The sequence below is a fragment of the Pempheris klunzingeri genome, chromosome 2, assembly GCF_042242105.1.
Source record: "Pempheris klunzingeri isolate RE-2024b chromosome 2, fPemKlu1.hap1, whole genome shotgun sequence".
In the NCBI taxonomy this organism is placed as follows: Eukaryota; Metazoa; Chordata; class Actinopteri; order Acropomatiformes; family Pempheridae; genus Pempheris; species Pempheris klunzingeri.
In genome coordinates, this window is record NC_092013.1 from 15,038,517 (window position 1) to 15,066,335 (window position 27,819).

Consider the following 27,819-nt stretch of genomic DNA (forward strand, 5'->3'; position numbering starts at 1 on the left):
CTGGAACAGTGCCCCCTCAACAAGGGACTAATAGCTTCATTCACTACTCTGATCAACATTTTCCAGATGCCACTCGTTCATTATTCTGATCCTGACGTACTTCACTGAGGACACATTGTTCTTGTGCAGTATGTTTTTGTAATAATCATAAATCCCAGTTGTTATGAATAAAAAAATCTAATTAAAGTTATCAAAGCCAAACAATGTCGTCCGACATCTTAATTAAAACAAAAGGACACATTTTGAAAAGCTCCCATTTCACATGATCCTCATAGATGAAAATCCTAAATCATTTATTTATTTTGGAGAAATTTCTTTGTTTTGTTTTGGTTGTTTATGTTCATTATGAGACTACTTCCTGCTGTCCTGCAGGGGACTCTGTTCCAGACGGGTTGCACATCCTGCTTTGTCTCTTCTGAACGGGGGCTAAAAGTGTCAGACTGTATATAGAGGGCTGTCGGCATGTGATCGTAAACCCCAGAGGCCTTTTTGTTCGTATAAATCTTTTTGCAACAGTCTGAGATGTCTCACAATTTCGCTTTCCAGTGCTCTCACCGGATTAGCGTAGAAACTGATCGAAGCATGGGGACAGAAGTGATCTTTTTATCACTTCTTTGTATTATAGTGTATGTACGGTTTGCTGGATCAAAGATTAAGTGCTACTTCTATCTTGAAGTTTTACAAAAGCAGTTAAAATACAGGCCTTTTGTTATTTCGGCATGTTTGTGTGGAGAAACAGAGCTATTTTCCTTTTTTTATAACATTTTTTTGAACTAAATAGCTGCAATGCAGACTGTGCGCTACATTTTTAATCAAAACTGTGTCTATCCTAATCATTAATTAATTGTATTTGTGTCAGAAAATGTATTTTTCACTGTTTTTAATCATTCTATGTTAACCAAAAAGTGTGTTAATGTCGCCATATTCTGCTTTTATTCATTTTGCAGGACTATTAAACTTATTCCAGACATTTTGGTCACTTATTGACCATATCAGACCGCCCATAATAAAAACTAATTGATAATATAAGAGTGAGGAACACTCTAATTCACAAAGAACCCTCATATCCTTGTATGTTGTCGACTTGATGTAAAACCAGCCTGATAAGTAACAAAGAGCCATTCTTTTACTGGTACTGTACTTTGTATCGACGACATCAAATGCTTTATTTATTGGTTGTACGGCTGTAACATCCAGAAAACAGCAGGCGTAGCAGCCCAGCCCACTCTGACCATCACACTAACCAGCCAACCAAAGCAAATTGTACAGAAACATGACAAAGATGTAAATCAAGCTACGAATCCTACTAACTCTGGAGAGTCTCAGTATTTGTATGTGCCTACCACAGATGTTAGTTTGCAGACATTTACCTAAGTTTGAACTATGAGACATTGCGTTAAGTGTATTATCTCCCATTTCTTCTCTTAAAGCAGGTCAAATTCCAACGACATTCGGTGGGTGAAACTGTAGCAACCCTCCTTAAAGAATGTAGCTTGTTTGGAGGCATCCTCTAAAGACCTTTCGAGTATAAGCTGAGCAAAAAAAAGAAAAAAGGAAGTGTAGCTGTTTAAATCCAGGGATACATGGTGTGCTGTAACGTATTGGAGACCTTGGTATATTTTGCTTTACTAAACGGGTTCTTACCTGACCACTTTACAGTATGTGACCTCGCTGTATGTAAATTAGGTCGTGGTGGATGTGAATGTTTCATACTAAAAAGGGTTTTATATGATTGGTTTTTATTAGTATCGCTGGGATTATACGTTTGTGTCAACATACAGTTTTACATGTTCATCGACGAACCCGTTAAATGTCACTATCGCTTAGATTTCATTTCATTGACGTGACGGGGAGATCAAAGGTGCAGCAATACTTGTGGCCATATTTGGGTAAAATTTACTGAACTGTATCAGATGCTGGTCTTTGTGTTTCATTTGCAGCACAGGTAGCATCCTGTAGGTTTCATTTTACGTGGTTTATTTTATCCGCTTTAATTTAATCAATTTTCTCTCTTAGATCTGTGGATTTATTATTTTAACTATTGATACAATGTATACATGTGGGTCTGGGGAAGATCGTTTCACAATGATGAATGTACTCAATTGATATTGGGGGAAAATCAAATAAAATGGTGGATTGGATAAAAATCAAGGCTCATTGTCTTATTTTTTTGTACTTTACAATCAATGTGCTGTCTTCTACAGACAAAATCTGCCCTGTTCAGTATCCAGTTTGGTAAAGATGAATGACTGCAGACTAACTGCTAATTGTTGGATATTAAGTCAAAATCTCTAAGTAGTTTTGTCCAGAATGCTTGCTGAATAAAATATTTTTTTTCTGTACATGCATATATTTTCAGTTCACTCGCACAACCAGATATCACTCACAACCCTAAATCAACCCTAAATGTGACCAAGTACATCAAGAATTTGACTGCAATAATATTTCTAAAAACGTATGAGTAGTAGAGGCATGTTGTAATACACTAAGCCTTTTGGTGACAAGTAACCAATTCAGCTTATTTTAACCAGAGTTTTAATCTGCAACCACAAGAGCGGGCCTAATCACAGATTTCATGGGAGGCTGAAGTGTCATTTTTTTCTTTTAAAATAGGCAGTAAAAACACAAATCACAAATAAAAGAAGATTTACTGCATTTCATAATGTGAACCAGGCATTTTTAAACAGTAGTAAAATAGTAGTAGCAAAAATCTATTTATTATACAATGATATGAAAACAAAAGTAAAGCATAAAATGATACATTATTTACATGCTAAATGACATAAAAAGATTCTGTCGCCAAACAAAGGCATAGAGAACGACACAGAGGGCCACAAATTTGTACTGTTACTGTTAAAAGGTGAAACTGGAATATCAGCTGATGAGCTCGCTAATGTTGTACTACTTAGGTGATATAATAGATGAGTGTAATCCTCATGTCCTAATTTCCTATTCTCTTACTTTCTGTCATTTTCATCCATCGACTTCGAGGAACACGACTCTTTTGGCCACTTCGCCCTCGCTGTATTTCTCTTGCAGCTGCTGTCGGACCACAGGATCCGCTGAGAGCAAGCGGCTGTCGTCACAGCGACCCCAAAACGGTCCTGAAACGGAGCCGGGATTCAAAAGCAGAGCCTGAGCAGCAGAGATGTCTCCACTGGTCCTTAACAGGGCTTTGGTCACACTAACTAAGTCCTAGAATGGAGAAAAAAAAAAAAGAAAGTTAGAAACATTTGGAACAGACGGAGTACAGATAAGGAGAGAAACATCTTTTTTCCAGCTTATTTCTGTTTCAAAACACAACATAACGAAGAACAAAGACAGAGTGTCTGCATGGATCAGCAAGTTGAATTTGAGACTTCTTAATACTACAGTTTAGTTAAATCTAAGGCCAAGTTTGCATCAAATGTGAAAATATATTCTTACAAGCACACATGCTGTCAGTTAAAAAGTAAAAGTACGTCAAAATGGCAATAACTGCTTCAGTTATGTGTTTATCACTTTGTCCTTTACGATATTAATCACTAAAACGTACAGACGGAGTTGCAGACGTTACGTATTTAATGAAGCCAAACTGTAACAGGATCACGGAGGCTTTTGAAGTGAACACTGATTTGATTAAACATTAAATGTTCAGGGAGTGGATTTCATTCAATAAACAAATATTCAAGAACTTCGCAAACAGAATTCAGGACTGTCTAATACTTTTTTAGGCCTTTTAAGAGTAAATGTGAATTTAAGAAATTTTCAGGCTTTTTAAGGACCTGTGGCCTCCATGAAAGAACATATAACTGTGGTAAGATTGTGGAGATTCATGAAGATGTGTGTGCTGGGATGCCGTCTACCAAAGACAAAAACACATGAAGTCTAATTCACCAATTACATGAACACAACATGGCTCTCTATGAATGTTTAAACAAAAGAGGATCTGGAATATTTATAATGCACACAGCGCTCTTCTACCTTGAACACTTCATAATCCGCTCCAACAATATCTTTAACTTTGCCGTTTGTAATAATCTAAGCTCTAATCGGTTCAAACTGTACTAGGTTATATTAATATTTTAGTTTATTCATATTTTAGTTTTACTGGTACAACGACTTCTTACTTTTTTTCTTCACGTAGAGTTTTATTTATTTATTTAGTGTTATTGAATTTGTTTATTTGGGCCATACTGGATTAACTGTTTTCACATGTACCAAAAGAGATTTCAAACAGAAACGGTGGCTCTACTGCCACACGGTGCTCACCTGGTTTGTCTGGTTCATCAGCTCTCTGATCTGCTTCTTGTCTTCTTCCAACTGAGCCTGAGTCAGTGAGAAAGCGGCGTCTTTGTTGACGGTCGGCTTTGGGTTTGCTGCAGCTACGATGGACTCAGAGTCTTCCTCCTGAGATTCGCTGTCGAATATGAACAGGTGGGCCGCAGAGGCTGTGGGCTCAGCGGCCGCTGCCTCTGGGAGGCGGTTGCTACTGGAGACCGGGGTCTCTTGCATGTTCTCCTGGAGGCCGGATCCTTGTTCAGGGTTCGACTGTGCGGAAGTGGCATCTTCAACCGTGTGTGCAGCGGGGAGGCCGGCTTCTGTCGACGTGGGGTTCTTTGTCACTGTTTGAGTTGAGTTTTGGAGCTCTGGAGCTCCGTCCTCATCAGACTGAGAGACAGAAACATATTTCAAGAACAACCTGAGATTTTTCCATGTTTCAAATTATATGATTCTTTGATGCTGCCTTTGTGTTCAACCCTGTAATAGGATTTTATTTGTGCACAGGGACCAACTTTAGACCATTTCAGCGCTGAAGAACAGGGCTCATCTGGAGAATTTCTTTTGGAAGAGTAAATATGACTGAATCAGCCAGGGATGACGGGAGAATACTAAACAATTTTAGTACTATTTTAACTACTACATGATGCTACAATGCTACATGTCATATAAGACAAGACGCGTAGACGCACACCAATATGAAAAAATCCAATCAACATTTCCATTCTCTATCATTTACCAATTTTAAAACAAGACACAGATCTTCATGGTCTTTAAAGCGCTTAATGGTTTGTTTCGCCAGTATATTTCCGTGGTCGCGTTCAAAAGCAAACTGAAAATGCTTCTATTTTCTCAGGCTTATGATTATTTACTGTGTGTGAGCCAGTGTCTGCGGGGTGGACGTGGGTTCTTTACTGCCTTTGAGTGGGTGGGGATTTGCACACAGAGTTAATTGTAAAATTGCCTAATCATTATAAAAGTGCTATTCCAAAATCAGCGCTGTGTCTTACCCCACTTTCATCTTCAAACTCCTTTGTAGCCAACTCCAGAATCCCCAACTTTCTCTTTTCTTTTTTCTTCTCTCCTGTCCGGGGCACTGGATTAGATTCTGTATCTGCAAAACGAAGAAATAAAAACACTGAAATCTCTGCAGTATAAAAGCTTGTGATGATGATTAAGATTATGATTAAGATGCTGTCCATGTGTTTTGTGTCCCACAGTGGCAGATGGATAACAAACCAGTTTGTGGTGTTTCAGGGACGGCAGCTTGTCCACTCTCCTCCTGCTGACTCTCCGCTTCCACTGCTGCTTCCGGTGCTTCCGGTGCTGCTGGTGCAGCTTCTGGTGCTGCTTCTGGTGCTGGTGCAGCTTCTGGTGCTGGTGCTGCTTCTGATGCTGCTTCTGGTGCTGGTGCTGCTTCCGCTGCTGCTGCCGCGACTCTCTCCCCTCTGGCTCTCTTGGAAGGCGGCTGCTCTACTATCGTGTCTTTTTGAGGAGCAGACTTACCAGCTGATTTAGTCCTCTTTGAGGGCTGCAGAGACGATGACAGTTGCTCAACAGAAGCTAATGACGATCTGAGTTTTTTGCCATAAGGTTCAAGTGATAACGAGTCGTCCAGCTGAAGCTGCCTGCGAGTTAATCGGCGTGGCGACTCCTCCACCTTGGGGGAGGCCTTCTGCTTCTCTTTGGGATTTTTCTGGGCGAAGCGCTTGGGCTGCGCTGCTGGAGAGTCCTCTGGCACACTTTCTATTTGTGGTGAGACGATTGTTTGTGGCTCCTCTGTGTCTGGTTCGGTGCTCTCAGCTGGATTGGCTTGAGCTTCTGTCTGTGGGTCCAAACGACGTCCCTCAGGTTGTGGGGAGGTGGATGTTTCAGCTTCTACTGTCTCTACTTGTGAGCTTTCAGCTGGTTTGTCCATCTGTGGTTTCAGTGGTTGCACATCTCCTTGGGGACAGACGGACGTTTCAGCTTCTGCAATATCTGGCTGTGCGCTTTCAGCTGGAGCAGACTGGGCGTCTAACTGAGGAGACATCAAACCTGTTCTGTTCAGTTCTGCTCATTTCACTCAATCATTAAATCACGTGCAAACATTAAGTATCTGAATAATCAATCATAACAACCATACACAGTATATTCCCTAACAGAAGCACGGAGAAGGCAGTGAATCCTGGTTAGTACCTGTGTTAGATCTGTTTTTTTTGAGTGTGTCGGAGCAGAAGCAGCATCTTCTTCACCGGAGGGTTTGTCAACATTTGTGTCCTGATGTCCGTCTACCTGGGAGCAGACACATGACAAACTTCAAGCTTTGTGTTTTTAAAAGATGTGACTGAAGCTGAATTTAAAAGAATTTGGCACCACCCAGTGGTAGGATCAAAACCTACACTCCGCCATGCAGTCTCGGCCACATCAACAAAATTTGACTTTGTCTACACTTTTCAGCTGCTATTTCTAATCGTGACATTGTTGGACAAATTGCAATTTTCTGTATACAACTGTATAGTTGTACTGTACTTGAAACCTGTTCCCTTTTTGTACATTTTTAAAGAACTACAGTGGGTACGGAAAGTATTCAGACCCCTTCACTTTTTCCACATTTTGTTATGTAAATTCTTTTTTTTCCTCATCGATCTACACACAATACCCCATAATGACAAAGTGAAAAAAGTATTTTAGAAATTTTTGCAAATGTATTAAAAATAAAAAACTGAAATATCACATGTACATAAGTATTCACACCCTTTGCTATGACACTCAAAACTGAGCTCAGGTGCATCCTGTTTCCACTGATCGTCCTTGAGATGTTTCTACAACTTGACTGGAGTCCACCTGTGGTAAATTCAATTGATTGGACTTGATTTGAAAGGCACACACCTGTCTATATAAGGTCCCACAGCTGACAGTGCATGTCAGAGCAGAAACCAAGCCATGAAGTCAAAGGAATTGTAGAAACTGTAGACCTCCGAGACAGGATTGTATCGAGGCACAGATCTGGGGAAGGGTACAGAAAAATTTCTGCAGCATTGAAGGTCCCGAAGAGCACAGTGGCCTCCATCATTCGTAAATGGAAGAAGTTCAGAACCACCGTCCAAACTGAGCAATCGGGGGAGAAGGGCCTTGGTCAGGGAGGTGACCAAGAACCCGATGGTCACTCTGACAGAGCTCCAGCGTTGCTCTGAGGAAATGGGAGAACCTTCCAGAAGGACAACCATCTCTGCAGCACTCCACCAATCAGGCCTTTATGGTAGAGTGGCCAGACGGAAGCCTCTCCTCAGTAAAAGGCACATGACAGCCCGCTTGGAGTTTGCCAAAAGGCACCTAAATGACTCTCAGACCATGAGAAACAAGATTCTCTGGTCTGATGAAACCAAGATAGAACTATTTGGCCTGAATGCCAAGCGTCACGTCTGGAGGAAACCAGGCACCGCTCATCACCTGGCAAATACCATCCCTACGGTGAAGCATGGTGGTGGCAGCATCATGCTCTGGGGATGTTTTTCAGCAGCAGGAACTAGGAGACTAGTCAGGATAGAGGGAAAGATGAATGCAGCAAAGTACAGAGACATCCTGGATGAAAACCTGCTCTAGAGCGCTCAGGATCTCAGACTGGGGCGACGGTTCACCTTCCAACAGGACAACGACCCGAAGCACACAGCCAAGACAACGAAGGAGTGGCTTCGGGACAAGTCTGTGAATGTCCTTGAGTGGCCCAGCCAGAGCCCAGACTTGAACCCCATTGAACATTTCTGGAAAGACCTGAAAATAGCTGTGCAGCGATGCTCCCCATCTAACCTGACAGAGCTTGAGAGGATCTGCAGAGAAGGATGGGGAAAAATACCCCAAATGCAGGTGTGCCAAGCTTGTAGCATCATACCCAAGAAGACTTGAGGCTGTAATCGCGGCCAAAGGTGCCTCAACAAAGTACTGAATAAAGGGTGTGAATACTTATGTACATGTTTTTCAGTTTTTTATTTTTAATACATTTGCAAAAATTTCTAAAAAACTTCTTTCACTTTGTCATTATGGGGTATTGTGTGTAGATTGATGAGGAAAAAAAAGAATTTAATCCATTTTGGAATAAGGCTGTAACATAACAAAATGTGGAAAAAGTGAAGGGGTCTGAATACTTTCCGTACCCACTGTATGTGACACAGAGAAATACAGTACATGATATTGAGGACCACACACCTTCAGGTGTTAATTACCTTGATCTTTCCCTCAGCCATCTCAGTGTTTTCCTCCGTTGTTGCCACCTCCACGACCTCTGACTGTTTCTTTGCCAGCTGAACTCGATAATGGTATTTCATTGACTGCCAGCTGTGACTGGTCACTTGCTGCTTCGCCATCTCTTGCCAAAGCCGGTTTCCCCCGATCTCAGTCATGTGCTTGCTGATGTAACTCAAAATGGCAGCATCCTCTTCAGGTGAGTAGGCAACCCTGCCTAATTAGAATAAAACGGAAAGCACGTGCGTCAACAGATTTAAAACATGTAACAGAGTAACATAAAATCCCAATCTGATAATAGATGGTACAACTAATAGACCTGCAATTAGTTGTCTACAATTAAATTAATCACCCAGTATTTTGCTGATCAATCAATCCATCTGAGTGATGTTGCTTAAGAAAAAAGCCAAAATTCTCTCTTTTTAGCTTCTTAAAATAAATATTTTCTGGCTTCTTTACTCCTCTATGACAGTAACCTTAATTATCTTTGGGTTGAGTCATCTTGGCCTTTTGGAAACACTGACAATAAATAATTCGCAGATTAATCGACAAAAACAACAACAAAAAACACTCCTTTAATGCTCCTTTCAAAATTAGGTCTCGACATGATACCTTTGAAGAGACCCGGGGAGCTCTCTTTGGTTTTGTTGATTTTAGCCGAGTGGTTTGGGACCACATCAGGATTGAACCTGTAGTCCTCTAAATTCAGCTGCTCGTCCTTCTTAACACAGTCGTGAATGTACTGCGTGGACACGTACCTGCGGGGAAAATGCACAGCAGCTTCATTTACGCCCTTCGATATTTTAGTTACACGGCAATCAAGGGAAAAGTAGCAGAATCAAAATCTTAGGTAATCAATCGAATACGCTAAACAGCGTTTCTCCAGCACCAACCAGTGGGTAGCAGTTTCAGGAATAGAGCCTCTGTCCTCTGGGCTGATCAGCAGGATTGCCCCAGGCTGCTGGACGTTGCATAATATCCCTCCTCCAGCTGTGATGAGCGGCTGCAGTGTGCGTTTGACAGGACCCGGGCGCAGGAAGAAGGACATGGGTTCACCATCCACGGTCAGGAACAGAACAGGGGAGATGTTAGATTTGGCCTCACCCTGCTGTTTGGACGGCATGGTCAAGATGTCTCCCCTGGTGGAAGAGAGGCAGTAGATGGTACTTAATACAAATATTAAAGGTGGTGCTTTGTTACTTATGAGCACAACCATTAGGCCATCAGAACCTGCAAATACATCAAAAACTAATTTGATAATTGATTAAATACTTTTTCAAAGAAAAATGCCATACATCTGTTGGCCGTAACGTCTTACAGCTTGTTCCCTGTCTTACATTACAGTATGTTGAACATCTTTGGGTTTTTGGACTAAACAAGTTCTGGCCTCTGGAAAAACCTGTTGGCCGTTTTATGGAGAAAACAATTCGTAGATTAATTTTAAAAACAGATATATCAGTGAGTGTTTGCGGTTATCTGACTGACCTGTTGGCTCAGAAACGGTATGAAGTTAAATGGTTTCATAATATAATATAATATTATATAATATAATACAATAACACCAGTTAACATATTGGGAACACTGTCAACACCACCGAGAGACCTTTGTCAGGTCCGTTTTTGATGAATATTCAACAGAGATTGATTTACATAAAGATTTTAATAGAAAATAATGGAATTTTTGACTCCAAATCTGTATCAGATATTAATACAACACGACACAAAGTAGGACACACCTCTCCTACAACTGAAGCTCCACTTCTAAGGCACAGTTTAAAGAAATGATTCCTCTTCGCATGTACTTTGGCATATCTTTAGATATCACATACATTCGTAGGTTTTAGCCTGCTTCTAATGTGAAACTGTACAAGACAGACGGCCTTGCATCCACTGAATGTGAACTCTGCTAAGGTGCGGAAAAATTTTTTTTTTTTGAGGCCATCACTTGTTTTTAACATGCTGGTATTTGGAAGCAAATGTACAATATATATTCTTCTTCAAAAAGTCCTGATGTAATGTATCAGTGCATTGGGGGAACAGAGATTTGTCCTCTCAAGCTTTTGGCCCTGCTTCGTACTTCCTGTAGCCAGTTTGTTCATGATCACTGTCCGTTTGGCTCACTGTTGTCCTTTTCTTTCCCCACTTACAGTTTTAGAATTAATGTTTCCCTCTTCTGTGTCAGGCTGTGTTTTACACGTGTCTCCATCATCCTGTGCACTGTCCCTGCTCTCTTCACCTGTAGGCATCTGGTCACCGCTCACTGCAGAAAGCTCCTTTCCTTCATTACTCTTTATCTCTTTGCTCACACTTGCTTTACTTTGCACGGCATTGCTCTTTTTTATAGCCGTCTCCTCGGGCTGCCCTCTCTCACTGACATCTCTTCCTGTATACCAGCATATCCCAGAAGAACCTGATCTAATATCAAATTCATATCAAGTATCTCTTCATGACAATAAGCAAAAAACATCTAAAAAAAAAAAAAAAAGCTACACAGCATTATCGCCACCTGCCTAAATATCTCTGTAAACTACTCATTAGCAGTCAACATAAGCTTGCTACATGAAGAGGTCAGCATGAAGTCACATTACTGTTCCTGTCTTCAGCTCTCACACGCGGATGGAACGTTGGACAGCTGGGAACAGGTTTCCGTCGCTTAGCTACAGCGGCTAAATCCGGTTTAGCCTGGTTTAATTTGGCCCGGGATAAGTTGCTGCACAATTCCCTGATGTTATTAGTGAATGAGAACACTTCTTAAATTAGACACTGAGCTTAAATCTCACCGTGTTGTTTGCTGTGAACTTTCCCGCCGAGACTAAAACCAAAATAAATCCTCCTTCCTGGTTTTCTTCTTCTTCTGGTTTCCTTCTTCCGGTTAGTGTTTCGTGAGCGCCCCCTGCTGTTCATGTGACATACTGGATGTCCACCAGAAACGACTACTGTTACTATACTTTTTATTTATGTGTTCATCTACTTTAGTATTCTTAGTTGTTTGTTGAGATGTTTTGGCTCTAAAATGAAAATATCAGATTGTGTTTTACACACTCAGAGTGCAACATGTACCGAAATGTGGGCAAAAATAAAGCTGGGTCAGGACCACACACAGACAGAGTGCTGGTGATCTCATGTCCACAAAACAGCAAAATAACTTCTGCTGAGCAGTGCCACAGCTGAGAAACATTAAATCTGTGGAATCAAACACATAAACACGGACAGTCCGGTGGGAGATGTTGCCTCTGATTGATTGATTGTCCCCCTGAGGTGTGTTTGTGAAAGGAAAGATGAATAATTGATTTGATTTCCACAATACCACAATCAGAATTCTGTATTAGCAGCAAATCAGCCAAAAAGTGAAGCTCACATCAGTGACATTCAGACATTTTTATGTAAAGCAGTGAGAGAAATTTAACTTTGACCATAGAAGTCTGCCTTTGCATGAATACTACCTCTATTCTCGTCCTGTGCCTGTTGTGATAGAAGAAAAAAATGTGAGACCCACTATGGTTAAATAATTTTCATCCGGACTCTACTATAAACACAAGGAACTTCATTATTTTTGGATGTTCTGAAGCTCTTTTAAGTTTTCCCTCTCATATACAGACGGCGCTGACTGGTGGTAGCAGTGTTAACCAACCTGCTGATCCTTGAGGCCTGGAGAACAATAACTCCATCCTGTCTCCGGATATTGTTGCACAAATTCAATCACATGCCGATTGAATTTTGTCTAAAAACCAGAACGGTTTTGAAAAATAGTATAAAAAAAATAATGTGGTATTTTAATGGAAGTTCATTTTGATTGTATCCAGTGTTGATCCAATCCAAGCTAATCAACATTTGAAATAGTCCAGCTTTAACTTTCTCTGTTCAGTGAAGCCAGGAGGCCATGGGAAGGAATTGTGCTGGCCTGTTTACTGTTTCACCTCTCGGACCTTGCCTCCCTCACAGTCCTGACAGCTACATTATTGTTATTGGCTTCTATAGTTCTTTTCCCTCTTCAGCTCAACCAGCTGAAACAATACGGCGGCTACGGCGGTGCAGCAACTCCTCCAAATGAGCATATGCTTGTGAGCAATCTGTAATAATTAGAGGTGTAGATGTTCACTCCTGTGAGCTGATTGTGATCCACCCTCAACCTGAACCTCTGACCTCTGAACCTCCGAGCCATCATCACGCCACAAGGCTGATCGGCTCTGTTAATATCAGTAAATATGTTTCCCTCTGAATCAGCAGCTGCAGAGAGGATGTGTGTCCAGGTCACGCAGGGCGACACAGTTCGGTTTGGTTTGGCTGCGGCAGCGGAAACCTCCCTCAGAGGGTCAGTAAATGTTTCTAGCCTGCAGAGGGAGATATTACACAACTTTACAGAGCACCAGAGCTGTCAGTCATATGTACTGTATCCTTTCCTGATCTCTTTGGTTCAGAGGAACAGACTGATGTTCATTTTGATGGCCATAAAACGATAGAACAACCTCCAAAAACATGCATCTGTAAGTTAGTGTTTGTTGGGTGTAGGGTGAGGGGTTTGTATGCTTCTATTGACTATCATAGTACTTTGTACTCTTTCAATAAATTTGTAATATTATTTTACTGAACTACCCAGGGACTCAAAATCATCAAGCAATTTGATAAAACGTGTCTCACCTTATTTCATATAAATGTTCTTTGTATATTGTCCCTGCTCAAATAAAGAAATTCAAATAAAGTGCATTGTAATCTAATCTGCTCTACAGTCTTCAATCAAGTGCATCTGTTTGCAGAGTTGGAAACAGTTTTAGTGATTCACTTCATGCCTGCGGTGGGGGGGTGTGGGGGGGTGTGGGGGGTCTCAGACAGACAGACTGAGACTACAGTGCTCAGGCTTTTTTGTTGGTGCCTTGTCACTGGCACACTGCGATCCTCCCTGTGACTGTCCTGTTTGGGTAAAACTAGGCTAAAGGATCACTCTGAACCTCAGTTTCATTATAACCATATGCAGCAGCGTTGATACTGACGACAAACAGACAAACTAACGAGAGATGGAGCTCAGTCCCTTTTTTACCAAAGAGCGAGTGTGTCCTCCTTGAATCTTTGGTTGAAGACGACGTGCCATCTTGAGACCAGCTTTTACCTGTGCTGTGAGGCTGTGAGCTGCTGCCAGGCTCAAGTTTGAGATGCATTTTTAATGATTTTATCTTTGAGCAGAGTCTATTCTATTTATGCAGATTTGGGACAGTACTTTTCTGTAACACATATTGTAAAAATGTGAATAAGATCTAGAACTTAAGATATGCTTAAAATAAAAAAGTTTGCAACAAATACCATCACTCAAGAAAATACCCATGAGATAAAGGTGAGTCCTTAAAGCAGGGAGTTGCCAGTCAGAGCTCAGTCGCACGACACTACCATCAATAGAGATAGAGACAATGCTGTGCAGGCAGCATTGATAAACAACCTGTGCATTTCCCACGTTCACTTCATTTTGTTCACTATGCTTATTCACTTTCATGCCAAGAGCGAGATAAGACGATCCACGCCGCTCTCATACCTGTAGTGTAAATATGGGTCTGGAGCCAGCAGAGTTTAGCATAACATGATGACTGGAGACAAGGGAGGCAACTAGTCATGCTCTGTTCAAAGGCAGAAATGTTTTTGAGCTTCTCTGTAATATCTATAATGTATGTCATGTTTGTGTTGTGTAGTGTTTTAAATCCATTTTTTGCAGATTTTCCCGGTGTGTAATTTGTGCACCTTTTTGGCTTCATATGAAGAAAAAGTCTCTTTCAGACAAAATGCCCCCATAAAACCTGTACAGTTATGTTACAGTTTAAAAATGTAGTCGTTTCAAAGGTGGCTGATGTGTCTGTACAGAGGAAATATGAAGAAAAATTGAGAGACTTGAAATATCAATCCTTTCGCTTAAAGCATCAGGAATGGTGTACAGCAAGTTAAACCAACAAAGAACATGATAGTGCGGCTTAACCCAGGTCACAGTTTGCACTAAGTCTCCATTCAGGTGTCAGTTAACGGTATTAAAGAGCAAGTGAACCACTTAAAACAAATCCACCTGGCAAAGGTAATGTGATGGGGTGTTAAGCCCTGCCAGTTAAAAACGAAGTTTTCATATCAAGACTACAGGTGTGTGTGAAATGTCTTGAATTGTTGCAGGCCATGAATGGAGGCACGGGCACCTAGTTAAATTTAAGAATGGGGGTGCATGATTAGAGATGAGCAAGGGGAGGTATGACAGAAAAAAATCTAATTTAATCAACACCTGAAAGTCCCATTTCCTACAATATAGAGCCGTCAGTCATGACCATTAAAGCTGCTCGTTCAGTATAAAGCTCAGTTTATACTGCACCGTGAAATATTCGTTTTTCATTGTGCTCTGTTACAGTTTCAGCAGTGAGCGACCTATAAAATGTTGTCTCAAAGTCTGCTTAATGCATATGTTTCATAGTTTGTCAAGACAAAATGCAAAGCTACTTAACTCATCTGGACATATTCAGAAACCAAAACCAAGCTTTTCTTTTGTTTGTGACCTGATTCAACATCATGTTCATTTGTTTCTAATCAACAATAAACTTGGAAAGTAACCCTAATTCCCCTCCAAAAGTAACTCCAAACCCTAAAGAATACTAGCCAAATCCTAACCACTCATACACATGGTGTGTGTGTGTAAAAATAATCAACACGGGACTTGAACCCGAGTCTCCTGAATAAAAATCCTTTACTTGTTCTACATGTGTGAACTGTCTGGACCTGATTCTCCAGAAATTGTGAATTATATGAAGAGCTTAGATAACAGCTTAGATGAGGACAAGTAATTTAATTTTTAATTCACATACTACATATGAAGCAGCCAGATAGAACTAGTTTTGATCCACACTAGCTCAAATGTTTAAAATAGCAAACTTCTCTGATCAAAAACTGGGGATGCAAAAACACGTTTGCTCCCCAAAGTCTAATAGAGGGGGTGCAGCTGCTCAGCCTGCTGCGCTGTTCAGGTGCCTCTGGTCAGGGGTCTACTTACATTTAATAAATGTAAAATTGTATTTAAACTGAGGATCTACATTATTTTTTCTACTCAAACTCTGAAACATTTTCCTGTAGATCCCACTGGGACATAAAGTGCTTTTGTATAAATTCCAGAGGTGTTTTCTTTGCAAACACCAGATTAAACAAAACCGTTTCTCGAGAGCTATATTTGTCTTCTCACTGACAGGTGTATCAAGTCAGAAACAAGGACCCACACACACACACACACATCAGGTATCACACCACTCGTGGGAGTGAAATTCTTCTTTGATACCAAAACAAAGGAGAATAAAAAGCGATGCTGCTGTTTCTTAAATAAAAACAAAACTTCCCTGAGTAAATCACAGTCGCTATCTTTGGACTTGGCTCAGTGTGGACGGACGACAGCAGAAATATACTTTCTGAAAATTATTTGGCAGATTAGCTCAGGAATCTTGGCAGGGTTTGGTCAGCGGAGACCGGCTGCAACAAAGTGAGGATATGCTGACTCGACATAAAGAACACATTTAATTACCATCATCATCAACCATCCAAAAGGATCATCCGGGTGAGAGCCAGAAACCTCCCCCACCATCATCTGCCAATTCAAAGGCTTATTTTTAGGGGCCAAACTTCTCTTTTACTCTGCTACGTTCTCACGGCCTGGTCTCATCTTTTTCTCCTTTTTACAGCTCACACATATTCCTCTTATTCCTCATCAGAATTTATGGTTCACATCACTTTTGTTCGTCCATATAAGCTGAGAAAAAGATCCCCACAGACATACAGAGAAAGAGAAATAACATCCCCTCGTTGCCCCGAGGCAACCAGAAGTATTTCTGACTCTGTCCTATTCCTAAATATTTTAGCTCTTGCACAGTGTAACATCAGATGAAATGTTTGTGATGAATCGAACGAGGAGCAGAATTGAGCTTTTCGTGGGTTGAGGCACCTTTTCAGGGGAAAGCCACATAAAACACAAAGCCAGAAAAGGGATAAGATTAATTTGTCTGTTTAACGTATTTAAATTGAGACGACCTGTTGAGAGAAAAAAATACGTTTGTGCATGACACACTAAAGAAGTAGAAATGATGATTTCAAACATTATCAATATATTTTTTTTATTAACAAAGCATCAAATGACAACATGTAATGTGAGGGCCGTTATTCGTAGAGACAGACCTCACAGAGAATTAGCTCCCGGCTTTTCAGTTCTCCTGAGTTTTTTAGCTTCTTTCAGCTCATTGATTTCATTTTTGACAACTTTACTCCTTTGGTTCACTCTCATCAGACCCAGAGCGTTGAAGTGAGCAACCAGCTGGCGAACATAGAAATGCATTTAGCAGCTAAAGAGACAGAAATCTTGGTGGTGGAGACCGAAACAGAGCGTTTCAGAGAGTCTGAGTGTGAAAAAATAAATGATCAACATCCCCTTTTCATATCAACACGGTGCAAACAGTACGTTTTTGCACTGTGTCGCTCCCCCAAGTTTAATAGTGGGGGTGCAGCTGCTCGGCCTGCTCCATTGCTCGAGCACCTATGAACGGGGGTCTACTTACATTTTGTAAAATTGTATTTAAACTGAGCATCTGCATTATTCTTTCTACTGAAACTCTGAAAAATGTTCTTGTAGAAGTGCATTTAGCAGCTGTAGAGATAGAAATCTTGATGGCGGAGACCAAAACAGAGCCAAAAGAAGAGTGACTACAGAGTCAGAGACTACAGAGACAACTTTAAAGGAACGACAATGTTGCTCCGTGTCTGCTGGATGTGTACGTAGGCTGTTTGCAGCAAACTGGAGAGGTACCATTGGTGCTCATTGCTTGTTTCAGCTGTGCCCAAGTGGCCAAAAATAACTTATTGCAGGTTTAAAGATATATTACAAACTGAATGTATATATGTATAAACACATAGATATGGGGCCTATATTTATTTATATTTGCATAGGGGAGGAGTTATAATCTGAGCACCACAGTACGGGTGGAGTTACTGTAAATAAATAAATGATAGCCTAAAGGGTGTACTGCCCAAGAGACAATGAAACTCTCATATGAGATGATGACAATTACAACACTTTTACACACACACACACACAGAGCAGCTCTGTCAATAGTTGCATCCTTGGAGGTGAAGATCAGCCAACAGGAGAATATGGTGCGTAGTTCTAATAATCATTACATTGAAACATGTATTATTTGTGATTAAAATAATTAAAATATGATAAAATAATAGCTATGTGCTAATACTCACTGGCAATAATTGACACAGGCACATTTTCTGGCCTTAAAGGGGTGAAATGACCCTGATGGAGTCGGGTCTTTTCTTGCTGATAGTGAGGGCAGTGAGCCTGAGGGCAGTGACCAAGAGGAAGAATAGATCCCACAGTCAGGTCTGAGAGGCAGTTCTGTAGGTGTTCCCAGTTTAGAGCCAACACTGAGAAACCAATAGCCTTGGTCCTAAAAGAATCACATATATCCCTTAAACTAAGAATTGTATTTCTTAGGCAACGGTGGAGTGCAGAAAGTGGGACGCTCATCTTGGTTTCACGGTCAAAACCAGCACAGAATGCTTTTATGCTATATATTTGAGAAGAAATAAAGACATAAAGAAACAAGGGACCATCTGTATGGACCATCTAATCTGTCTTTGTTAACCAGTATGTTGCGTATGTTCTGCTAATAATTGCTCTGCAGATACATATATTTTTACAGTGTATCATATACTACACATTACCTACTGCACATGTCTTTAATACGCCTTATAGCTACAGTGACTGACTAAGGGGGACTACTGACTAATATCTAATTTCCACTGAGCCTTCATTTGTGGAGCCTGATCCTAATGGTGGATATTATTGAGTGTTAATCCTTCTTAAGGGATCTATCTACTGACACAGAGGGAAAAAAATATTGTCTTCATGTATTGTATGACTTATAACTTGGCAAAAAGCCAGGCAAGGGGAAGGCTGTGTGTGAATGAATCTGCGCCGTGTGTTGACATGACCTGCTGTCTCAGTGGACTGAAACATGATGTCTTAAGTTTGACTCTGACCTGGTCGTTGCATTCTGTCCCGTCTCTATCCGATTCTTTCAGGTGTCTGTGTAAACTGATCTGTCTTGAAAAAGGGATAAAACCAGGTGCCCCTTAAAAAAAGCATCAAGTCCAAAAAACATCTAAAATAAATAAGTAAAACCACGTCCACACTTGCTGATCAAATCTGTATCCACAGACTTTGGTCTTCTGGCACAGTTCACCAGAGTTCAGATGGTGCAATCGTTCCAACAGGGTGTGTGTGTGGGTGTGTGTGTGTGTGTGTTTGGAAAGAGACACTGAGGATGGCTGATGTAATGACTGCAAAACACATTTCTGAGAGTTTGGGTGACTGGAATGCCTTCAAGAAGACATTATTAGGAAATGTTCGTTGACTTGTTCAAGTTCAAAGATGTGACAGATTTCCGATAAAAAGTTACAAAACTTTTATTGTATTTACAACAAATTTCTTTTCTTTTTTTTCCGCTGGTGTTAATCCAACCCCCCCCCAAAACATCTGATTGATCAGACATAGTTGACACTTTGCATATATACAAAATAATTTCATGGTAAAACACTTTTTAAGAATTTGAAATAAAACTACGGCTGAAAAGCCAATTTCGTTTGAAAGACAATTTCATCCGTACAAAAACAATATGAACATATATATTATACATTATACATGTGTAATGGATCTAATGCTTTTTAAATGGCATCACAAAAAAGTCAAACAGCAAATTTTAAAGGCACAATATGGTGTATTCGGTTTCAAGAGGTGGCATCATGGTAAAGCACCTCTTATTGGATTGGATTCACTGTCATAGTTTCCGCAGGTGACTGAGACTAAAATATGTTACAGGCAATAATCTGATTTTTGTCTTTGAGTAAAGCGGGTTGAAAAGAGATAGCACCTTCACCCTGATGCAAAAACAGAACTGTTCATTGTGTCTGTGTGTGTGTGTGTGTGCGTGCGCGCTGTGTGTGTTCACAGAGGTATTGAAGCACGTACGCACTGCTGCCGCTGCCTATGACGGCTGTAACACAACGTATAGATAAGCTGCACTGTTTTGTGTGTTATGTGGAGTAAAATATTCACAGTGAAACATTTTCCTTTTAGGCACTTGAAGCAGGCTGTGTTGAGCTCTCAGTATTCTACGCTTCAGCTTGCCAATAAGAGTAAGTCCCGCTCTTTCAGTTAGTCATAGACACTCGTCCTGATTGGTGCAATAGGTTTCATATTTAAGTTGGCAGCCTACTCATTCACAAAATGTCCAGGCTCAGCAGAGGCTAAATGACTGTGCACCGCAAGTTATTCACATGCTGCTGTCTAGACAAGATCTAACACTCAGATTCTGTCTTTCTTTCCTTGATTTCTCTTTTTCCGGTTCTTCCCCATCTCTTTCTCATTTTCAGTCAGCCTGTCTGGCTCCCTCCCTTTTTTCAAAACACAAGCAGAAGCACAAAGTGCTTTCTCATCTAATTTTGCAAGTCATGATTTCAAAAACAAAATCTCTTTATTCCCTGTTTCTGTTCATCTTCACTTGTCCTTTTCTCCTGTTAAATTCTAATACAAGTCCTTCATGATCTCCTGCAGCAGTGGGTGTAAGCACATGTCCACCTCCGTCTTCTTCAGCAGCTGGATGACATGGACATGGTCGGTGACGATCTGACGCAGGTCGGTCATTTTCTGGAGCAGCTTGGCGAACAGCTGCAGAGAGTCCGGGTGGTTTAACTTCAGCTGCAGCTCCAGTGAGTGGAGCACCATCTCCTGAAGCCGCTCGATGGGCTTCACATTCAGCAGGCCTGGACGGTCTGGACGGGGGACAGAGACAGAGGGAGGATAAAACACTGACACTTCCAGTGAGGGAATCCGTGGAGAACAAAAAATGTAAATGGGATTGAGGGGTGCTACCAACTACCATATCAATAAGTAACTATTAGGTCAGCATTGGTATTGGCTGAAATCCCTTATTACTAGACCAAGCCGTATTATTGTTATTTACAAATGTCTTCCTATCTAAATTTCAAGCTATAATCATAGTCATTTAAGTTACTAATTGACTTAAATGCCTGATTTGTATCCTCATCAGGTTCAAGGCCAGACTTTTATCAAGTAATCACATGCTAGGCAGCAATATACATGTAATGCAGTCAGTTGATAACATAGATTGTTAACAGCAACCACCTGAGGACGCTGTACATTCACAGTGAACTTAATTATTCTGGTACCACATATCTGCAAGAACCATAAGGTCCATGAAATACATTTACAAATTTTCACACATAAGTTACACATGGACAAGTCAGCGCTACGAGCAGGTCATTTTTTAAAATTGTTCGACATTTTTGGAAATATGCTCATTTGCTTTCTTGTGGAGAGGAGAAGATTAATACCACTCTCACATTTGTTTGTTCAATAGGAAGCTGGAGAGGTAGCTCACCTTAGCACTGGAAAAGACATCGACATAAAGACTTCAGCTAACACGTGTCTCGTTTGTTTAATCAGTTCAGAAACTTTAGTGTAAAATGACATGTTGGTTTTTTTTTTCTCATATTAACAGACAGACATGAGAGTGTTATTGAATTACTGGTTTAAGACTGCGAAGAATCTTCCTGACATTTACGGCATATCCTAAAAGAACAAACAAAACAAAACAAGCCACCCACCACCACTGAGGATAATGACAGCCAGAAACAGCGCCATGTCGCTGTCGTCCAGCTCCAGCGTGTTGAACTTGACCGAGAACTCAAACTTTGGCTCCATCATTTGACAGAAAGGTTTCCTGAGACTCTTGAGGAACTCCCGCGTCATGAAAATCTGTCCGTAGGAGATCAGGGTCCCGTCTTTGTTCATCAGAGGCGCCATCATGATGATTAAGATCTCAATCACACCGTACTTCAGTAAAGTTACCTGGGAAAAGGTTAAAGGGGAAATAAGAGCTTATGCTAATTACATGTTCAGGATAGCTGGTTAAGTAAGAGTTTTACAGCCATAAAACATCTCTATACATAGTGAACACAGCCGCCAGTCAACAGCACAACTACTGGCCACAGACTGAGGCGAATGATTCAGATCTGAGGATGGATAAGCAGCATTTGTGCCTCCAACCTGATCATTGAGATCCAGATCGACGAATCCTGGGATACTCTTGGCAAACTCTGTCACTTCTCTCACTGCCTCGGCTGAACGTGACTGACAGCTCTGGAAGAAACGCAGCTCCACAGCGTCCAAAATGGCACACTCTGACCCCAGGTGAGCTCCTGAGAGACCTGAAATCAGATCAGATGTGCATAAAAAAACAGATGACATTAATTTTCTGATAACTTAACAACAATAGAAAAGAAAATAATACAAACCAAACATCTCCAAACCATGAAAAAAAGGATTTTCTTACCTCCGTGTCCGACTGCTTGGGCTGATGTCTGTGCCTGGAGCTCCTGGGTTGGTATCTGCCGACAATTAATGAACTGCTCTCCTTCCATTAGAGACTTCATATCATGGATGACAAAAGGCTGAAGGTAGAGACGGAATGAATGTGGAAGTGAGAGTAAGAAAGAGTAGGTAGAAAAGGATGGGAGAAAGCAGAGGGAAAGAAATGGAATAAAGAAAGAAAAGAAAACAGCGTCAGCTTCTTATAGGTCTTCTGAGGACATGTGAGCCGCAGATGTAATCACATATACTTTGTATGCACTTTGGTCATGGCTCATTCATCAGACCTGCAAAAGCAAACACTGCACATCTCATATGTCTGAATGGCAAAGTAAATAAATCTTAGCTGCAGGCTGAAGCAGATAAAAAAAACATTTCCAGGGAAATGAAGCTTAACTGAGTTAAAGTCGCTTTTACTGTTTGGTAAAACACTGGCAACGACATGCAGTGGCCTGACTGATGAATGGTACCATTCAAATACTTAAATCTTCCTTTTCAAAATGAATAATGAGTAAATCAAGTGTGACTATATGTGCTGTCTGTGCAGGAATCTATTAGCCTACAGTACATGAAGGTGAACAGAAGTGCAGATCTGCCAATTTTAAAATAAAATACCATAAAGGGATAGTACAAATTATTTGAAGTGGAGTTGTATGAGGCTCAGCACAGAAAAGCTTATTTTAGCCGCCTAACAAAAAAAATCAACATCCCTTAAACTGCATGCTAATTTCACAGCTTTACATTGCTGTCAGACAGCGATGTAAAATGAGGCTCCATTAAATAAAACAAAAATTTTATTAGTAGTAGCTCGTCTACTGCTGCCTCAAGTTTGCTTGTGTTATTGTGGGACTTTGGTGTTTTAAAAGGTAAGTTCAAATGCAAACTAACATGTTATTTCATTGATTGCGGCAGCAGTAGCACAGCGAACTCCTGTGTCCTGCAAGGTAAAATGGCTGTTTTTATGAATACAGTCTGGTGGCTTTAAAGCGAGCAAAGAGAGAGAGAGAATGGCTTCAGTTCACCATCGAAAAGTGTTGTCTAACGACAATGTAAATTAATAAAAATACCCGAAACATAGCGTACACTGCTCTGCTGCTCTGCTGCTCTGCTGGAGTTTAAAGCGGATTATACATCAACTCATATCAAGGCCCTGCGTGTTAAAAAATGTAAATATTTTACAAAAAAAATCACTGACTCCCATTTTGTTTCATGCCGTTTAGTAAATAACCCAAGTCTTCCTCACTCCGGCAGCGTGTTCAGTGTCATTTGGCTGCTATCGCTGTGATGAACAGTCATAACAATGACACGAAATGATGTGGCATTGAACTAATCCGATTGTACAGAGAGAAATAAGAGAAAAGGAAAGAACTCTGCTTGTACAGTTGGTCCTCATTCATAGAGACAATAATAATAATAATGATAATAATAATAATAATAATCACTAAAGAATTGAAATAGGTACATTTTGGTTAGTTCTTACCCTAATTTTCATTACTCACTGTACACTATTCAAAATTCAAACAATTAAATGTAAATATATTTTGAAGCTTGATTTATTTGAACTAGGCTTTTGACAAGGTTTAACTGATGTTTAACTGATGAAGATAACTCGATCGCAATCAAGTTATCAAAACACATGTTTAAAATATTTGCAAAAGAGTTAAAGTTAAAATGCAAATGTGTTGACCATATTTCACCCAACGTTTCATAATGATGTCAGTTGTTTTGAGTTGAGACAGACGTCAGCACTGTGGATAATTTTAAAATATTCCCCATAGTTTTATTTTGCCTGCCACTTTTCATTTAGTTGATGCCGATTTCCTGATTAAGCCTCTTTTAAATACTGTGGTTCAATATCTTGAAATCTTAAGCACAAAAACACAGCAATAGATGATATCTCACATTTTTCATGGTTTTGGCCAAAACCTTTTCCTACAGTTGTATAAATTGTATCAATTACCAAATGTCTTAATAAATTAGTTTGACATTTTGAGTAGGAATGTTGAAGCCATTACTGTCTGTCAGACTGCTAAGAAGCTGCGTTATCCTGTTGCATAGCTTGACCACTGTAATCTGAGATGTTTTCTAACAGCCAAGACACGTAAAAACCAGTCAGTCCACTTTTCCTGTTAGAGCAGCTATAAAGGCCTGAAAAGACCTCGTCTGAATTAAACCCAGCCTGGTAACACGAAGACAAGGCGAAAAATGTTAACGCATGCAGACAGTTGAAAAGTTTAAACTACTTTCACTTCAGCTTTTGTGTCCATTTTTGCTCAACTTGTCTGCTCTGTATCATCATGAGTGGTTATGTTTAATTATAAATGTCCACTATGGTCAAATTTCCGCTTGTATGTAACTGTAATCATAATCAAAAAAGGACAATGTTTTGTTGGCCTTCATCACAAAAGTAAGCTGTTCATGTGGTGAATGTACCTGTAATGGGTCTAACTGACAACTTAATTCACTGCCCTGTGACATCCAGTAGAAAAATGAATAAAGCTTTTGTCTTACGCAGGCAATGTGCAGTACTCTCTCTCATTATGTACACAACAGTGAAGTAGAATTAAGGCAGTTGTGGTTACCGCGTTATCTCCGGTCTTCCCAGAGAGGATGGCCCTGGCCTTGGCCTTGGTGAGGGGGAAGTATTTCAGATATGCCTCGTACAGATGCCGGGCCAGAGCCCTCAGATCTGCTGCCTCCGGGTGCATGTGCTCCATGTCAGACGTGAACTCAGCCAGCAGTTTCTCCTTCTCCGCCTGGGGCATTCGGCCAAAGCGAATGGCTGGGAAAGGAAGTGGACACACAGAAACTCACATCAGTGCACAAATGGACACAGGCTGGCAGCAAGCAGATACAGTATGTAAGAGCACACAGGGAGACATACTGTAGGCAAGAGTCATCACACAGATAAACAGACATACACATATGTGCGTGCACATGACACACACATTAAATGTAGCCTACAGTCCATCTAATCCGACAGCAACTAACTCTGCAGATTATGGTGGTTCATAGTGAGCTGCAATTCAACATGAAGTCCAATGAAAATTAGCTGCAACAATTAGTTGATTAAGCAATCAATCAGCTGATAAGAATGCATTTATGCATATTTATTGGTAATGATGTCATAGCTCACTGTAAAACTGTCTCATACATATTAAAACCAAGTGTGTTTTCTTGTCCCTTTTCCACCTGTTGCTGCAGGTTGTATTACATTGTGTATTTACGAATACAAAGGAGCCAGGTCTGATTTCCATTTTTTAAAGGTAGATTTCCTGTTTTTTGTTTAATTCACAAACTTTTAGGTGTGTACTTTTAGGAAGTTTTATGGTGTTTTGCCATATTTCTGATCATAACATTTTTAAGACAAATCTCAGGTGATGGTTCGCCAAATTCATGGATACTGATTGAAACTTACCTTACATGTATTTTATTAATGTCACTATTTACTGGATTCAGTGGTTTTACTTTTTCTATTTAGCTTCTGTATTGATCAAAAAACTACACACAAGTGACATACACTATTCTTCCAATTGATTTTCTATTACTCTAGTTATGAATAATTTATTCAAGTCGCATTATGATTATGTTTTATGGTAAAAGCAGTGACAATGTTCTTTGTAATATCACCAAACATATTGAAATGTGATGCTTCACTGCAAAATGGTTAAACCCCCTTTTTTCTGTTGGTGGAAGTCATTAATTATCCCTCTTTTTAAGCTGGTGCTCTGTAGTTACTGCTGTGTGTACGTGGTTGTGTAATACTGACAGTGTGATGAATGCACACCTTAAGCAAATGAATACAAACCAAAGTGGCCCTACCACCAACTGGCAACAAGCCCACAGCAGTGACACAGCACGGTGGAGAAATCACTAGAGGTCTATGTACTCTGAGACGTCAATCATTGATAAAATAAAAACCTACGCGGAGCAGAATTTGAAAGCCTGGGCTGGACCTCATGAAATAACAGTAGAGCGATATGAGGGAAGCAGGGGGAGAGAGACAGAGAGATAAAGTGGCAGGTGACAAGAAACAAACTAGTTTTAGTGTTGAGCCCCAAATCCTCAGTGCTCCGATTCCAGTTTAATTCATCCACACGTGAAAAAGCACATGTGTTTAGCTGAAAGACTAAGACAACATTTTTTGCTGTGCTTTCAAAAAATCCAACAATGGACCAAATAAGTAGTGCCCAGGTCATGTAGACAACTTTCTGCAAATAATCGCACAATGCAATGCACTTTTACAGATGCAAAAATGAATAGTTGTGCAAGTCTACATCTGTGAGTGATGAGGTAAAATGATGATGCTTCATAAGTGTCTCAGTCAATGCTTACTGAGGGGTTAACTCCTGGGAGTGTGTTATATAGTTACAGATGGTATATTCATGATGTCATGTGTAGATGACAATGTGTCAGCAGCATATGTTACAGTGTGACAACCGTATGTTGTCCCACCCGAACAGGTGCAACCAACCTAACAGGAGAGTCAGGGAGAAGCCAATCCAGCACAACCTGTGCACGCCTACACAAGGTTGATGCTGAAACTCACCTGAGGAGGCAGAGTCAGCCCCTGACATAAAAACAGGCATGATACGCTCCAGTGGCCAACAAAGGCTAACAAAACAAAACCATTCAACAGCCAAACCGACACAGGTGAGTGTGGTGAGGAGGGATGTTTCATTGGAGAAATAATTTAAGTATGATTTCTTTAGATAATGTGCTTCTGCTGTGGATCCTGTATTTCAGTGGCTAACTACGAACCACTTATTTCAAACCTGAGAGCAGAAACATAATGAATGGCTGGTGGCACATAGCGCAGAGGGTACACTTCAAACAAATCAACCATATTAACACTGAGTATCACATTAACAATCATGCCTGTGATCACTTGTATATTTATTGTCAATGATTATACATTGTAGCCGAGCAAACAGAAACCGAAAGCGGATGCAGCTTTTGAATCTAAATAGCAGAAACAGCAGTAAATTTTAGATTTGCATCTGTATTACAGCAAAATTCTTCTGCCCACATCTCGACCCTGCAGTAATATGTTATATTCAAACAGACTTTAGTTTTAAATGAGCAGGTGGGCAAAGAAAATCAGTCTAGTGATTTCAGCAGCTAACTCTGTGAGCTTGAGAGTAGCTCCATTATCGGAGGTGTTGTCTTAAACATCTAACCACAGTGTAGATTAATTTAGAGGGCCTTTGACCACAACGTCATCTTTGAATCATGCTGTTGGTGTGGCAGCTACATTTCACCAGTGATGGGAACTGAAGCATGACCTGGGTGCTGCGATACAGGTTCAAGACCACAGAGGAAGCAGCTGGCAAGGTGATCGCTGCATGTAAGACCCCCCTCAGGTGGCATCAGAGGTGTAAGGTGGTGTTTCCTGGGCCCCAGTTTCAAAGAAGAATCATTCTTTTAACCCACGTCTACTTATTTATAGGGAGTGCAAATGAGGGGTTCATTCCTGTCTGAAGAAAAGGCATGAAAACGAAAACACCTGAATGTATGTTAACTTTGACCTCCGTCATGTTCTTCATGGCCTCATTGTTGGTGTTTTAGTGTCATATGTCAGAGTATCTTTAACAAAAACAAATCAAGATGATAGACGCTGTGATTGTACGCTGACTGGACGGTGCTGGACGGTATGATCGTCTTACCGTTGTGAGACATGCCGACATTGAGGCACTTCTGGAAGCGACAGTATTGGCATTTGTTGCGAGACTTCTTGTGAATGCGACAGTGGAGATCACAGTGATCGTACACCAACTTTAACCTGATTGTGCGTCTGAAGAAACCCTAAAAGAGAGAGAGAGTTACAAAGAGTTACAGAGTTGATATTCTCACTAAAGACATCCCCCCAAAAAATTTTATTTGGTCTA

The 27,819-nt window shown here is 40.6% G+C and overlaps 2 protein-coding genes across 2 annotated transcripts in view; both read right to left on the reverse strand.

Annotated features, from left to right (window-relative positions):
* Positions 1-2,636: 2,636 nt before the first annotated feature.
* Positions 2,637-11,321, reverse strand: terf2ip (telomeric repeat binding factor 2, interacting protein). The gene is made up of 9 exons (XM_070847308.1): positions 11,262-11,321; positions 9,375-9,620; positions 9,094-9,239; positions 8,463-8,698; positions 6,439-6,534; positions 5,500-6,280; positions 5,271-5,374; positions 4,252-4,650; positions 2,637-3,195 (listed from the first exon to the last, which is right to left on the reverse strand). The coding sequence occupies exons 2-9, from the start codon at positions 9,602-9,604 to the stop codon at positions 2,974-2,976; spliced, it is 2,214 nt and encodes a 737-aa protein (XP_070703409.1). The 5' UTR covers positions 9,605-9,620; positions 11,262-11,321; the 3' UTR covers positions 2,637-2,973.
* Positions 11,322-18,932: 7,611 nt separating this feature from the next.
* The window catches only part of pparg (peroxisome proliferator-activated receptor gamma), a 30,131-nt gene continuing 21,244 nt past the window's right edge, over positions 18,933-27,819 (reverse strand). The window contains exons 4-9 of the mRNA XM_070851076.1: positions 27,598-27,736; positions 24,514-24,713; positions 21,897-22,014; positions 21,611-21,771; positions 21,169-21,412; positions 18,933-20,313 (exon numbers count right to left, since the gene is read on the reverse strand). Of these exons, the coding sequence (XP_070707177.1) occupies positions 20,066-20,313; positions 21,169-21,412; positions 21,611-21,771; positions 21,897-22,014; positions 24,514-24,713; positions 27,598-27,736 (1,110 nt within the window). The 3' untranslated portion in view covers positions 18,933-20,065. The remainder of the gene's footprint in view (positions 20,314-21,168; positions 21,413-21,610; positions 21,772-21,896; positions 22,015-24,513; positions 24,714-27,597; positions 27,737-27,819) is intronic.